Source organism: Pituophis catenifer, unplaced genomic scaffold (genome assembly GCF_029215685.1).
Source record: "Pituophis catenifer annectens isolate HBS135680 unplaced genomic scaffold, rPitCat1.0.hap2 SCAF_3, whole genome shotgun sequence".
Classification (NCBI taxonomy): domain Eukaryota; kingdom Metazoa; phylum Chordata; class Lepidosauria; order Squamata; family Colubridae; genus Pituophis; species Pituophis catenifer.
Window position 1 is genome coordinate 88642231 of NW_027256883.1, and position 15292 is coordinate 88657522.

The following is a 15292-nucleotide window of genomic DNA, read 5'->3' on the forward strand; positions in this document are numbered from 1 at the left end:
CAGGCATAGGTGGAGTCACAAAGGAATTAATACTAATAATGACAACATAACCTGTGCCCACTTTTGCAAAAGACGAGCCTTGCATTAAATGATAGTTATCCTGTATCATATTAAGGTATTTCTTTAACTCCACTTTTATTAGCAGCCATTATGCTATATTCAGGTGACAAATTTTCATGTAAGCAGCTGTAAAGGGGCATTCAAGATCTAACTGGAAAAATGCCTTTAAAGTAGAGTGGGCAATCCATGATAAAAGTTCTGGGGAATTAAGACTGGAGGTTTTAAACTGGGAATCACCAGAATATGCACAAAACCTGGCACCAAACCACAGTAGGCTCAACAGCTCATTTTGAAAACTTCGATGCTACTGGGAGCAAATGATCCCCTTTGCAGTTGGTTTTGTTTGATTGTGACCTGACCCACCAAGTGGATATTTGTAAATTGAAGACTAGATATTTAAATGCCTTTATTTGCTAGGAGCGGTTATTAATTTTCCATATAAAGGTAAAGGTTTTCCCTGTCCAGTTTTGTCTGATTCTAGGGGGTGATGCTCATCTCTGTTTCTTGGTCAAGGGAGTTACTGTTGTCCGAGGACACTTTTGTGGTCATGTGGCCAGCATGACTATACACCAATGCACACAGAACGCTGTTAGCTTCCCACCGAAGTGCTACCTATTTATCTACTTGCATCTACTGCTAGGTGGGCAGCAGCTGGGGCAAGTAAAGGGAGTTCATCCTGTCCCACAGTGCTTGGGTCTTGAACCCAGACTGTCAGCTTTCCAGCTGACAAGCTCAAGGTCTTTAATCACTGAGCCATCACACCCCCTTAATTTCCCATACTTCGTGAAAAGCAGCACCTTTATTTTTCCATAGGTTATTTTCAATCCTATAATTAGGCAATGGTCAGCAAAAGCCCGAAGATTACAATTTAAGTGTGGGAAACAATATCTATATCATCAGTATAAGTGAGCATGGAAATTAATCCCTGATTTTTGAGGGTGTGGGGTGAGATCCAAATTTAGAAAGGCACTGATTGGTTCCCTTAACACTTTAATGGAACTATTACCTGGGGAGTGGTGCTGTTGAAGGTAATTTACATCACATTTAATCTGCACAGAGTGGCCTTGGGTAACACTGTAATTAGCTGCAGAAGCCAGCAATCAATAAAGAGTTTTTGCCATCACTGCTGGGGGGCCGCAGGGTTGGTGTCAAATCAAAAACTGCCTTCGTATCAATAAAGGCAGCCTAGAAGTTCTCTCTGGGGAGAGGCTTGGCTATTTTTTTGGCAAAGTGTCACAGAGTGATGCCTTGATTAAATATTGAAAAGCTGGGTTGTTCTACAGCTAAAATCTTTCCTTGGATCTGGCAACCCATCAGTTTTGTGTATTAATGCCTAGCATGTATTTTACTTGTTGTGCTGAGCAATCTAAGTGGGTGATAACTGCCTGGCTTACACTGTCTCTCCCTTTAAAAATGACAAAGCCTGATATTCATTGGTTCATCACAAGGACCACAATTACAAAGCGCACTACTGAACATAAAAATTAAATGAGTAGCAAATATTCTTACCTGCCTGAGCCGCTGTAATTAGAGCTGTATTCCCTTCGTTGTCCTGCCAGTTTACATCAATATGAGGACACTGTGCTAAGGCTATTACAATATCCACGTATCCTTGGTAACAGGCAACAATAAGGCCAGTCTATAAATAAATAATAAAAAAAGGTGCAGGTTAAAGTGTAGTGAGTGCAAAATACAAAGAGCTATTGGATGGGCAAGGAAAACTTAAATCTAACCAAGACCTAAAATCTCAAGGAATAGAAATAGATTCGTGGCCATACTTACAAATTCAGACAAGGTATAAAAAAAGATTTAGAAAATTATGGCTTCCAAAGAGAACAAGAAGAAATGGATAAAATATTATTAGGGACAGAGGAAAAATGATAACCAAAACCTACAATTGTCTGTTAAAATTTAAAATGGAGGAGGAAACAGTGAAAGAGACGATAATTTGGGCCAAAAATTTCCCATACAACATTGAATTGGAACATTGGGAAAAATTATGGGAAAAAAACTATAAATTAACGATGTCAGCAGCTTATAAGGAAAACATATACCAAATGTTTTATCGTTGGCATCTACCCCTGGCAAGGCTCCCCAAAAGACCGGCAAACAGTTGGAGGTGTAATTACGAATAAGGGACTTTTTATCACATGTGGTAGATGTGCCCGAAAGGTAAGAGGTATTGGATGGAAATCAAAAAATGGTTAGAAGAAATTACAGAACAAAAAATTGAGATGAAACCAGAACTGTTCTTATTGGGTATCATAAAAGGAAATATAAGTAAAAAGAACCAATACATCATACTTCACATCATAACAGCAGCCAGAATTACATTTGCCCAGAACTGGAAACAGAAAGACGTACCATCTAACACAATGATAATAAAAAAGGTGCTCGATTGCGCTGAAATGGATAAATTAACCATGGTGTTAAAAGACAGAGAGGAAACAGAGTATTATAAGATCTGACATATTGGTGTCAACTAAACTTTTGTAGGTAATGTATTTATGAGAGCAGGAATCAATTGCTTGGTGACAATTGAATATTATACTCTAGTGAATGGTGATGGAAGAACCAAAAACAAAAAAGGTTTTTTTAGAAAATTATACAGCTTGTTGAATATGATCCAGGAGGAAAATACTCTTCAGGTGAGATGGATGGATGGATGGAAATTAAATAAGTTTAGAAAAGTAGTTGAGCCATTCAAGGACTCAAAAATTAATGAGAATTGTGAGCCATTTGGTGAGCAGAAAAACTGGTTTCAAATAAATATTTCAAGCATAAGTCTACTTATAAGTACACCTGGCAAACAATAAATGTACATTTTAAAACCACGATTGATGTGATTATTTAAGATGAAAGACAGAGAGAATTTTGTACAGTGCTTAGATGCATAGTGGAAAAAAGTTTTGAACATGGCAATTATTCCAAACTACAAATGACTCTACAAATCACAGAATCTGTATCATGTTATTAGGATACAGGCCTCACCTTTTCAGGTTCATTCAGAATATAACATGTAAATTTATAAGGGGGGGGGGGAGTATGGATTGTGATGTCACAAAACACATGTTACATACTCATAAAAACTCATACATGCTCATAAAAACACTCATAGTAACCTAACATCCTCTCAGCCCAAAGACCTAACTGCCTTCTCAGCAGCTACTTTCAGACAGACCCTGTGGAAGATCACTGTTTTAAGTCCTCTGAAATGAAAATAGAGAGAAGGACAATATGATCTCAGCATAATGGTATGGTTTTTGGAATTATAAAATATTTTGCAAGGATCAGTTGCTGAATGTGATGAGAATGATATATGGCAAAAAAATTACAGCATATATTTATAATATATACAACAACAAGGATACAACGAGAAAGTTAGAAACAAAATATTCAGGCACAATGTTCTTAGTCGTTTTCTTTTCTCTTTGGTAGATAATTTATCTTTACATAATAACATTTGGCTGTGAGATTAAAAATGCCTTTCTTTTTCATTAAAAATAATGTATTTTATTCTTTATTACCAATTCTTCATTGGTAATATACCAAGCACTAATTGTATAACTTTTGTACTTCTCTGTCCACTTACTAATATTATCTCTGTATCAATGTTTTTGTTTTATTTAAAAAAAAACAAAAAGAATAGTATATGATAGAAGTAAGCATGTGTGAAAATGTTTAAATGAAGACAGACAACACTTGGTTGTTTAATGTATTTGTGGCTAAATACATTTAAAAAAAGATCAAAATTGCAACTGACAGAAAAAAATGGAGTGAATAACTGATTATAAATAAATAGAAAAAATAGAGCAAGAAGATGAATATCTTTGTCTTATTAAAAATAAGAAAACAAATGAAATGATAAGAATGAACTTAAATGCTAGTAAAAAGATACTGAGCCTTATGCAAAGAATGTTTGTCAAAAGAAGATGTCTATGCTTTTGCCCTCTTTGTTCTTGGAAATGTGAATTGGATATGGAAGAATACTGTGTTTCCCTGAAAATACGCCCTCCCCCAAAAATAAGCCCTAGTGAAGGGGTGGGCGTGGCCAGCACAAGTAAAGAACAATCGGCACGAAAAAGCTGGCGGGATTTTCCTGCAGCCTGTCCTATCTTTGGGATCGCAGCATAGACACACATCCCCAAAATGCTCCATCTGAAGCCTTCAGCCTTGCAATCCTGCTGCAATCCCAAATAAAGAACGATTGGCAGGAAAAAAAGGGGGGAGGGATTTTCCTGCAGCCTGTCCTTTCTTTGGGATCGCAGCACAGATGCCCCTGTGGGACTACGGTAAAAACACCTTCCAACTTTGCGAGATTTTTTTTTCTTCATGAGAAGTTAGAAAGTCTGAACTACGAGTATTTTTATTTTTTTTACCAACAGATTACTTTTCTTGTCCTGAACGCGCAGCAAAGAATGGAGCTGGAAAACAGGTTAGTGAAGGGATGGGGCTGCCCTGGGGGGGGGGAGAGGGAGGGGGAGGGTTTGGCATGGGTAGCCTGGCTGAAGGGCCTTCAGGTAAGCTGATGCAGAGCCTTGGGGCAGCTCTGTAGCCCCTGCCTTGCTTTGTCCTCCACCCACCGCCTTGCTCTCTTCTTCTTTGCAACATGCAGCCCCTCACAGTAAGGAGAATTGCACGCAATTCTTGTTACTGTGAAAGGTTCCACGTTGCTTCTGGATTAAATTACAAAACAAATGTAAGAGTGATTGAGTTGAGAGGAAGGAAAACACCAGAACACCAGTTAGCTAGAGATCATTACATCTTCAAAAAGAAATACATAACAAATTTAAAAAATCAAAGACAGCATGAAGCTGTGTAAAGACATGTTATAGACAAGGATTTTTTTTACAAATGAAATGGAGAAGGAGAGGTTTTGATATTAACAAGATATAGTTATATTTCTTTTTTATCTTGTGTCTCTACTTGTTTGTTTTTTATTATTTTCTTATTCAATTTTCCTTTAAGGTAAAATATAAGACATAAAATCTTCAAGTTGAACTTTATCCCTAGAGAGTTCAAAGACAGAGACATATAATTTCTTCTGCAACAATACAAAAGTCATTTTAAATTGTCTTCTTCAAGAATATTTTTCTTCAACTTGTCACTCATCCTGGTATTACTGGTAGACCTCTATGCAGGTATTAACCAGACAACAGGCCAGTATATATTGCCACAGCATTGTATTCCATAGATCATGGTAGATTAGACTTAAATGGAGTATGAGATTTTAACAGAAACAGGATTTATTTATTTACTTAAGCCTTTATTTATTAAACCCACTCCAAAATACTATACATGGATAAGATTTTAACAGAAACATAATTTTATTTTATTTTATTTATTATGGTTACCTACTCCATAAAACTCTGGATGGTTATATAGGCCAAAATGAAATTTGAGTAACCAGTAGTGTGCTCAGTGACTTGGGAGTTGGTGGATACTAGGATACTGAGAACAAGCACAGTTTCAAAGCCAGAGATACTGATTTTTTTTCTTGCTTTGTTAACTAGCATTATGTCATTTTTCCAAATTTGAATTCAAAATGTCTTTATCTTTCTAAAGCCAAGATCTTTGTAATAGGGGAGAAAAAAAAGAAATACAATTGCCTAAGGTCGAGGACAGAAGTTAGGCAAAATAATCTCCTGGGTCCTATGGAAACAGGAGTTGACCTTGGGAACAAAGGATGGATCTAGTTCGAGGACCACTCTGTCTGGATGGATAATACAGAGGTCGGCCCTAATCGAGAGAGCCGCGAGTTCCGATATGCGCCATGCCGATGTAATGGCTACCAGAGAGGCCACTTTAAGAGTGAGCTAAGTGACGCTCGTGGTACGTAAAGGTTCAAAGGTGGTTTCAGTGAGCGCCCGTAGAACCCAGGGCAAATACCAAGTGGGATAGCGGTGAATAACAGGGATGGAGGTTACATGTGCCACGCAGGAACCTGCGGGTGAGTGGTGGTGAGACAACGGCACTCCATCCCTGGGCAACAAGATCGTAGAAAGGGCTGCAACATGGGGCTTGATGGTATTGTGTGCCAGACCCTTCTCGAGGCCAGCCTGTAGGAAGTTGAAGACCTACGGAACAGAAGCTGAGACAGGGTTAATGTCGTGCGCAGAGCACCAGGATATATATACCTGCCAGGTGGAGTTCTAAAGCCGAATGGTAGACTTCTTCCTGTCTGCCTATATGGTCCAAATGATGTTCTCGGAATAGCACACCGTCCTCAGGAGCCCTTCAAGAGCCAGGCAGTCAGGTGGAACCACTGGGGCTCCAGATGGCTGATGACCCCCTGGCTGAGAAATATCCTCCCCGGAGGGATCCTTCAAGGGCACGACATGGAAAGAGCGATCAGGTCCGAAAACCACGGCCTCCGCGGCCAGTGAGGGGCAATCAGAATTACTTCTGCGCTCTCTGCTATGATCTTGCGAATCACCCCCAGGATCAAGGGAAGAGGGGGGAATGCATATAGAAGGCTGGGAGGCCAGGGGCAGCGAAGGGCATTTGTTCCTTCCACTTCCAGCGTCGGATACCATGTGAAGAACTGAGGAAGGTGTGCATTCTGAGGGGATGCGAACAGGTCTACCTGCGGTTGTCCGAATCGGTTGCATATGTCACGAAACAGGTCGGGGTGGAGTCGCCACTCGGACGCATCCACCGTGATCCTGCTCAGGAAGTCCGCTTGTGCGTTTGACTTTCTGGCGATGTGTTCCGCCTTTAGGGAGAGGACGTGCAGTTCCGCCCATCTCCCCAGATGGAGGGCCTCCTGCATCAGATGTTTGGACCATGTTCCGCCCTGTCGGTTCACGTGGGCTTTCGCCATGATGTTGTCCGTGAGAATGAGGACGTGGCACCCCCGTACCGCCTGGTGGAAATGTTGGAGAGCGGGATGGATTGCTCGGAGCTCTAAGAAGTTTATGTTGTTGTGAGCTTCCACCGGAGACCAACGTCCCTGGGCCACCTGGGAGTCGAGGTGGGCCCCCCAGCCATAAAGACTGGCATCTGTTGTGATTGTGACCTTCTGGGTGTCCGTGAAGACGGACTCTATGTCCAGGGCTGGAGACGTCCACCAGTGCAAGGATCGGCAAACTGACAGGGGAACCCTGACTTTGGCAAGGGAGTTGGAGGTCCTGGTTTGCTGATGTGGCAAGAGGAACCATTGGAGTCCCCGTGCATGGAGGTGGGCCCAAGGCACTATGTTGATGCACGATGCCATCTTCCCGAGCAACCTTGACAAGGTGACAAGGGGCACCATTGGCTCCAGGAGGATTTGACGGATGAGAAGCCTGAGATTGTCTCTCTTCTCCTGGGAAAGGAATACTTTCCCCAATCTGGTGTCGATTATGGCCCCCAGATGAGTCAGTCTGGTTTCAGGAGTCAGCTGGCTTTTTGGGAAGTTGACTAGAAACCCATGGGCCTGCAAGGCTTGCAACGTCAGGTGCAAGTCGTCTTGTGCTCTTTGAAGGGAAGGGGCCTGGATCAAGATGTCATCCAGGTAGGCCTGAAGCCTTACCCGGACAGACCCGTAGATGAGCAATGAGGGCTGCTAAGATTTTCGTGAAGCAGTGTGGGGCCGATGCCAGACTGAATGGCAAGGCACGGTACTGGAGGTGGTGACCCGCGTAGCTGAACCGAAGGTATTTACAGTGGGCCGGCCAAATGGTGATGTGAAGATAGGCCTCAGAGAGGTCTATGGAGGCAAGGAAGTCCCCGGGACAGAGGCCGTCCAAGATGGACCTGAGAGAGTTCATCTTGAACCTTCTGTAGACCAGGTGGGAGTTGAGGGCTTTTAGAACTAACATCGCCCTCCAGCCCCCAGAGCGCTTTGGTACCACGAATAGGATTGAGTAAAACCCATCTCCATTGGTCCGGAGGAACCTCCTCTATGGCCTTGATCTCCAAAAGGTGCTGGATAGCCAGCTCCATGAGACTGCGTTTGTGGTAAACCTTGGAGACAGGGCATGGCACAAAGTGGGTCGGGGGGCTAGAGAAGAACTCCAACAAGAGGCCGAATTCGATGGTGTGAAGGACCCAACTGTCAGTTGTTATGACGGCCTATTGGTCTACAAAGAGGCTCAACCTGCCTCCTATGGGAGAATTGTGGAGCGAGTCATTTCTGATGACAGAACTGGCGATTGCCCGTTCCGCAAAATGGCCACTTCTGGGTTCCAAATTATTTGGTTCTGTCCCAAAAGGAACTCCTATCCTGCTGTCAAAATTGGCCCTGTGTGAAAGCCCCAGTTCTCGCATCCGCTGAGAACTGGGCCGCAGCTATAATCTTGTTGAGATCCTGATGGAGATGGACCTCCTGGGTGGGTAGCTGGGCCTGGAGCTATTGCAACCACAATATGGATGAGCGGTTGAAGAATGAGGTCGCGGTTGCGGCCTGAATCGCCCAGGCAGAGGCCTGGTGAGTCTTCTTAAAGGATAGATCAAATTTCCTATCCTCTGGCCGTAGACCTTCGGATGAGTCCCCTGGGAAGTATGGCAAAGGGGATGAAAAGGCGGCTACAGGGCCGTCCACAGGAGGTACCAGTAAGAAGTGCGCCAGTGCAGGATCCCTGTTGTAGTTGCGGCAATCCGCTCCTCTGGGGGTGGGAAGAGAAGCTGGGCTGGTCCACTGCTTCTGGATGACATCTATGTAAAGCCTAGGGACATGGATGAGGAGCTGCTCTGCCACCGGTTCTGAGAAGAGACCGTGGCTAGTTCCCTGAGTGGAGTCCGAAGCAGATGGAGCTGGTCGGGACACTTGCAGGCCGGTCGTGACCTTGGCCTTATACAATAAGGACTTGAAAAGCTCCTGAGGAAAAAGGCCAGTGAAGGCTGGGGTGTCAAGAAGAACACCCTCATCATCGGAGAGGTTGGGTTCCCACCGAGCCTCCTCCTCCAAAAACATGTCAGTACTGCTCTTTGAATGTGCAGGCAAGTTCTGAGGGGATCCTGTCAGACTAGCAGGTGGCGAGACATGTCACTGGCATGAAAGAAGCTCTGAGGCCAAGAAAGCTGAACAATGCTACTGGATGCCTATAGCAATGTCCTTGGTGATAGCCCTTGTAATCAGGGATTAATCAGGGACTTTAGGTCAGGTGTGATCTGAGCTGGTTGAGGGTGAGGATCCCGAGTAGTAATGGAGCAAGCGAAGGGATCACCTTTGGGATGGTCTCCGAAAGAAGGAGGTGTGGTAGTTGGGGAGAGCTGGTCAGCTCTCTCAGGCGACAATGCTCCAGTCAAGTCCTGGGTAGCAGGCAGATCCGGCATGTGGGTCATCGATCTGTTACTGCCTAAGGTGTGAGCATCGAGGATGGCCTGCTTTTTCTCCACCTGGGAGACCTGTCGCTCCAAGGCCTTCTGCCGTCTCTCCAGGTCCTTGAGCTCCGCTTTAGAGGGCTGCTGGGCCTTGTGGCCATTTGCAGACTTAGAAGAAGCCTTCCTGCCATAAGAGGCTGAAGCCACCTTACTGGTTGTAGGCTGATCCGCCATCATAAACTGCAGGGATAGATGGCGCGGTGGTGGTAGCTGTGCCTGGGTTTGGACTAGCCAGCACACTGATAAGAAGCAGGCCAAAGGGCAGCTTTTCCAGGGAGAACCTGGGAATTGCCAGCTCCTAAAAAGCCCCCCCCCTCCCGTTGGTGCTGAGCTGCCACTAGGCACAAGGCCTGATGGACGCTGAGCATCGATGGTCTAAGTGCAGCTGCCTCGAATGCCGGTGGTGGAAGTGGCCCTGTGTGCGGTTGATGGCCTCCACGTGGTTCCCAGAGCGCGCACGGTAAAGTGGAGCTAGCGCTATAGAGAAACGGGCAGCAATAGCACCAAATCGCGCTGCTCCTCTATGGCCAAGCAATCTGCGGGAGCAGCGGAGCTGTGATCCAAAGGCCGCACCACAGTTAATGACCATGCGTGCACAGCTCGCTCGATCGTGATGGCCGACTGAGAGTCCCAGTGGTGATAGCAGCTTGCCCTGAAGAGCGCCGCATGGCGCGGTTCCTCAAAGCGCCTCTCAGCTGATAGTCAGCAATTTAAACTGTCCGGGGGGGGCATGTGGCGGCGTTTTCAGCCAAGGCTCGCAATGACAATAGCTGAAACTGAATAGGTGAAAGAAGAAACCTGAATTCCGGTGGTCGGGAATGAGTTGAAGAGAAGAAAACTGCCAATATGTCTCATCAGATGAACTGAGTCAAATAAACTGGAGTCGATGGAGGTATATGGAAGCATAGCCATAAAAATTATGACTCAGTCTCCAGGCAGATCAACTGTATCAACCCATTCCTGAACCACTCCACAGGCTACTGGGAGAATAGAAAACTTAGCATATTTCTTTGGCTTACATTTAATCAGCAAATCTAAGGCTGATCTGCAGGACTTAATTGTACCTCTATTTCCCAAAGGGAACAGTAGCCAACATTGTCTTGTAGGCAACTTTACACCACCAAGATGATAGTCTCTGCCTTTCTTTTCCTTCTCCATGTCAGACATAAGTTTTCATAAGCTACCCTCTCTACCTTCCCTGCTACAATTCACTTCCCTAGTAGAGAAATGCCTCCACTTCAATTGGTTGTGTCCTATATGGCAGGTACATGTCCTCCCTTCCAATTATTGCTCACTCCACCTTCATTCTGTTCGGGGCTGTTGGGCTGTCTCCTTGAAGAAATATCAACCAAGACACATTCCTTGATTGAAATGTGAAGCCCGGTGATTTGGGGAAGAGTTCTGTCAGCTGTCCATTTTCTTTCCTGACCCAATAACTATGGGGTTTTTATTTGTTTAACTGGTCCACAAATAAATGCACCAGAATAGAACATGTCAACAAGAAGACTGAGGGTGCAATAGGGTTTCATATAAAATATTTGTCAATGAAAATCACGTATCTTCAAAGACCTGCCTACAGAAAGGAAATCATTTGGTACTTGCTTTCTTGCAGGTATGAGAGAGATAAAATCGCCGAGGAATCTATAAGCAATTGCTCTAGTTTGAAATAGGTATTTTTATTTTAGCTATGCCAGATGTATTCAGATATATCCAGAATTCTTGAATTTCATGGTCTTAAATGTCTTTAAGGCTTGTTGGGATATCTGGGACAGTATTTTGTCTTTAAATCATTCTCTGAGGCAGGAAGTATATATTTCTCTTTCATCAAATGCAGAAGTCTATTATATTAACTGGGAAGGTTTGTTTAGAATATTTTATTCACAAAATGAAATCTTTAGTACAATTCTAGTTAAAGACTTAGAAATTTTATTTTTCCAACTTCTCAAAAAACACAGTGGATATTTAAGTGCAAAAGTTACATTTCGTTTCAAAGAACGCGGATAATATATTTTCTTTCAAAAGATAAAATATATCAAACATCTTTACAAATATTTACTTATTTGAAATAGATTCATGGAAGGAAAGTAATCATTCCAGCATCCATTGTGTAGCTGCTTTTAATGCTGTTCCTCCTGCAAGTTTCCAAATCTAATAAACAGAAGAAATTTATAACTTGACTTTCTAGATTTATGGCCTCTCCTGAAGCTGTTGTTCCCAGATGCTAAAGAACATAGATTATATTCTTCCAAATTAGCTGGCAGCTCCTTCCAAAAAATTATTTATGTTTCATTTGCCCTGTACAATCAATTGCTTTTACTTATAGATTCAGTCATATTGAAACCTAAATTAAGTTTGCAGATAGTGCTTTCTCTGATATATAAAATAAATAATTTGCCTCAATTCATCATTAATAATCAACCTGTAGAATTAGTCTATTGTACTTAATTCACTCAACAGATAGCACTGCCATCAATTACTTGTTTGATTTTCCTGGAGTATAAATTCAAATTCAGCCTTCTCACCAAATGTCCAGCAAGTTGCTGAGCATAAGAAAACTTGGAATTGCAATTGCAGCAGGACTTGAACAGCAAAATGTCATTCAAGTCCTTATATTCTTATATAAAGACTTATATAGTCCTATATATTCTTATAATATTAATGTAACATAGATTTTTCCCCTGGTGCTTAGCTTAAGTTTTTGTTTCCTATTAATGCAATAATAGCTGTGAAAGATACCTGCCTTAGCTGTCCTCATATAAGCTTATTATACAATATTAAATAAGAGAGCCTTTATTTTTATTTGAGATTGGAAACAGGCATCACGTCTCTTGATCCTCCCCCCCCCCCCCATATATTCCCACAGTACAATTCACTGAGATAAACCAGGCAACAACTTAGTTGAAACTATCCCTGGTCTATCAAGATCAGAAATGGGCAGTGTTTGGAGAGTTCAAAGCTGTACAGTATTTTGAATTATCAACCTTTGAGGAGGTGCTACAGGGTCCACTGCAATATTATTACTATCTTGCATGTCTTACCTTAGTAATCTTCCCTCTAACCTAGAGTTTCCCAAATCCTGAAATGTCCCTATCTTGGAAAGATGCAGGCAGGAGTGCAGGGAAAGTGTGAATAACTTTTTAATTGTGTACACTGTTAAAATCAATCCATTTTCCATACTGTTTTACTGTACTGTTTTCATTGTTCATTTGTGTTCATTTTAGTATTTGTATTTTTAGAGGAAGTGTATTTTTAAGATTACACTAAAGAGAGGTGTGATGGAAAAAAGTTTAGGAAATCTTGCTCTAAACAGGGCTATCTCAGCCTTAAGGTAAAGGTAAAGGTTCCCCTCAAACATGTGTGCTAGTCGTTCCTGACTCTAGGGGGCGGTGCTCATCTCCGTTTCAAAGCCAAAGAGCCAGCGCTGTCCAAAGACGTCTCCGTCATGTGGCCAGCATGACTAAACGCCAAAGGCACACGGAACGCTGTTACCTTCCCACCAAAGGTGGTCCTATTTTTCTACTTGCATTTTTACGTGCTTTCGAACTGCTAGGTTGGCAGAAGCTGGGACAAGTAACAGGCGCTCACCCTGTTATGCTGCACTAGGGATTCGAACCACTGAATTGCTGACCTTTCAATTGACCAGCTCAGCATCTTAGCCACTGAGCCACCACGTCCCTTATTATCTCAGCCTTATTGGGAAATAAAAGAAGTATAGATAAATAAATTTGATAGCACCACTTCCTGACCCTTTAGCACTGAGGTCTTTGGCTAGAAAAAGCAATCTTCTCCCTTCCTGTGCACAGAAAAAGCCCCATCTGACAAGAGATAAATACTATAAATCACTACTTCAAAAAACAAAAAGGGATGTAAAAATTCCTTTCTAACTTTACTCACACATCAAACATCCAGTTGCAAATTATTTTTTTATTATTATTTTATTTTATTTTATTTTATTTTATTTTATTTTATTATTATTTTATTTTATTTTATTTTATTTTATTTTATTTTATTTATTTTATTTTATTATTTTATTATTTTATTTTATTTTATTTTATTTTATTTTATTTTATTTTATTTTATTTTATTTTATTTTATTTTATTTATTTTATTTTATTTTATTTTATTTATTTTATTTCTATACCGCCCTTCTCCCGAAGGACTCAGGGCGGTGTACAGCCTAATTAAAAACACAAAGACAGACAAAATTTAAAAATAATTAAAATCATTAAATAATAGGCCCAATTTATAAAACCCAAAATTTAAAATCCCATTTAAAATCAATTAAAATCTTTACATTGATAGCCCAGCCTGGCGGAACAACATGGTTTTGAGGGCACAGCGAAACACAGAGAGATCAGAGATTTTACGAATTTCTGGGGGCAGATCATTCCAAAGGGCAGGGGCTCCCACAGAGAAGGCCCTCCCCCTGGGTGTCGCCAGCCGACATAATTTGGCCGATGGCACCCTGAGGAGACCCTCTCTGTGGGAGCAAACTGGCCGGTGGGAGGCTACTGGTGGCAGAAGACGGTCTCGAAGGTATCCAGGTCCAATGCCATGGAGTGCTTTAAAGGTGGTAACCAACACCTTGAATCACACCCGGAAGACCACTGGGAGCCAGTGCAGCTTGCGCAGGAGGGGTGTCACGTGGGCGCAACGAGTTGCGCCCATAACCACCTGCGTGGCCGCATTCTGGACCAGTTGGAGCCTCCAGTTGCTTTTCAAGGGGAGCCCCATGTAGAGAGCATTGCAGTAGTCCAGTCGGGAGGTGACAAGGGCGTGAGTGACTATGCGCAAGGCGTTGCGGTCCAGAAAGGGCCGCAACTGGCAGATCAGGCGAACCTGATAAAAAGCCCCCCTGGCCACGGTCGTCATATATTCTTCTAAAGACAGCCGTGCATCCAGGATGCCCAGATTGCGGGTCCTCTCTGTGGGGGGTAAAGACGCACCCCCAATAGTCAGCGATGGCACCAGCTGACTATATCGCGACGCCGGGAACCACAGCCACTCGATCATCCACCAACGCGACCAATGCCGTTTCTGTGCTGTACCCCTGCCTGAAGCCCAACTGGTACGGGTCCAGATAGATAGCTTCATCCAGATGCCCGGGCAGTTGTCGTGCCACCACACTCTCAACAACCTTCGCCACAAAACAAAGGTTGGAGACCGGACGGTAGTTGGCTAATTCAGCCGGGTCCAGGGAAGGCTTCTTGAGGAGGGGCCTCACCACCGCCTCTTTCAAGGCAGCGGGAAAGGCACCCTCACTCAGAGAAGCACTTATAATCCCCTGGAGCCAGCCTTGTGTAACCTCCCGGGAGGCCAGTACCAACCAGGAAGGACACGGGTCCAATAAACATGTGGCGGCACTAATCCTACCCAGAACCCTGTCCACATCCTCGGGAGCCACAGGATCAAACTCCTCCCAGATAATATTCTCAAGACCTACCCTCGTCTCCTCCCCTGGACTCACCCAGCCGGAGTCCAAATTATATAAAAGATAAGAGTTTTTCCTAACACAGACCACATCTGAAAAAAATTCTCTGAAAAATATACAGACTAGTACAAGATTCTGAGCAGTTCACAAGATCTGCTACCAAAATAGAAGCAACCCTGATATACAGAGGTACCACTTTTCATAAAATGGACGTTGCTTACCTGAACGTCCCTTCTCGATGCGCAGCTGGAGAATCCAAAGCTTTGGGTAGTTCAGTAGTTGGGTAGCCTACACTGAGTGTGTTCCTTTAAGAGTTTCTCTTCAGACACGCCCACTTGCTCAACAGAGTCCCAGTTTTGTTCACGAAGTAAGGAGCAGTAGAGCGTAAGGAAGAAATGATCAGCAGCCAAGCTGGGTGGGTTGGATTCTCCAGCTGCGCATCGAGAAGGGACGTTCAGGTAAGCAATGTCCGTTCTCCAACGTGCAGCTTGGAGA

The 15292-nt window shown here is 43.3% G+C and overlaps 1 protein-coding gene across 1 annotated transcript in view; it reads right to left on the reverse strand.

Moving 5' to 3' along the window:
* ANKRD33B (ankyrin repeat domain 33B) overlaps positions 1 to 15292 on the reverse strand; it is a 52141-nt gene that overhangs the window by 16664 nt on the left and 20185 nt on the right. The window contains exon 2 of the mRNA XM_070942597.1: positions 1570 to 1699. Within this exon, the coding sequence (XP_070798698.1) occupies positions 1570 to 1699 (130 nt within the window). The remainder of the gene's footprint in view (positions 1 to 1569; positions 1700 to 15292) is intronic.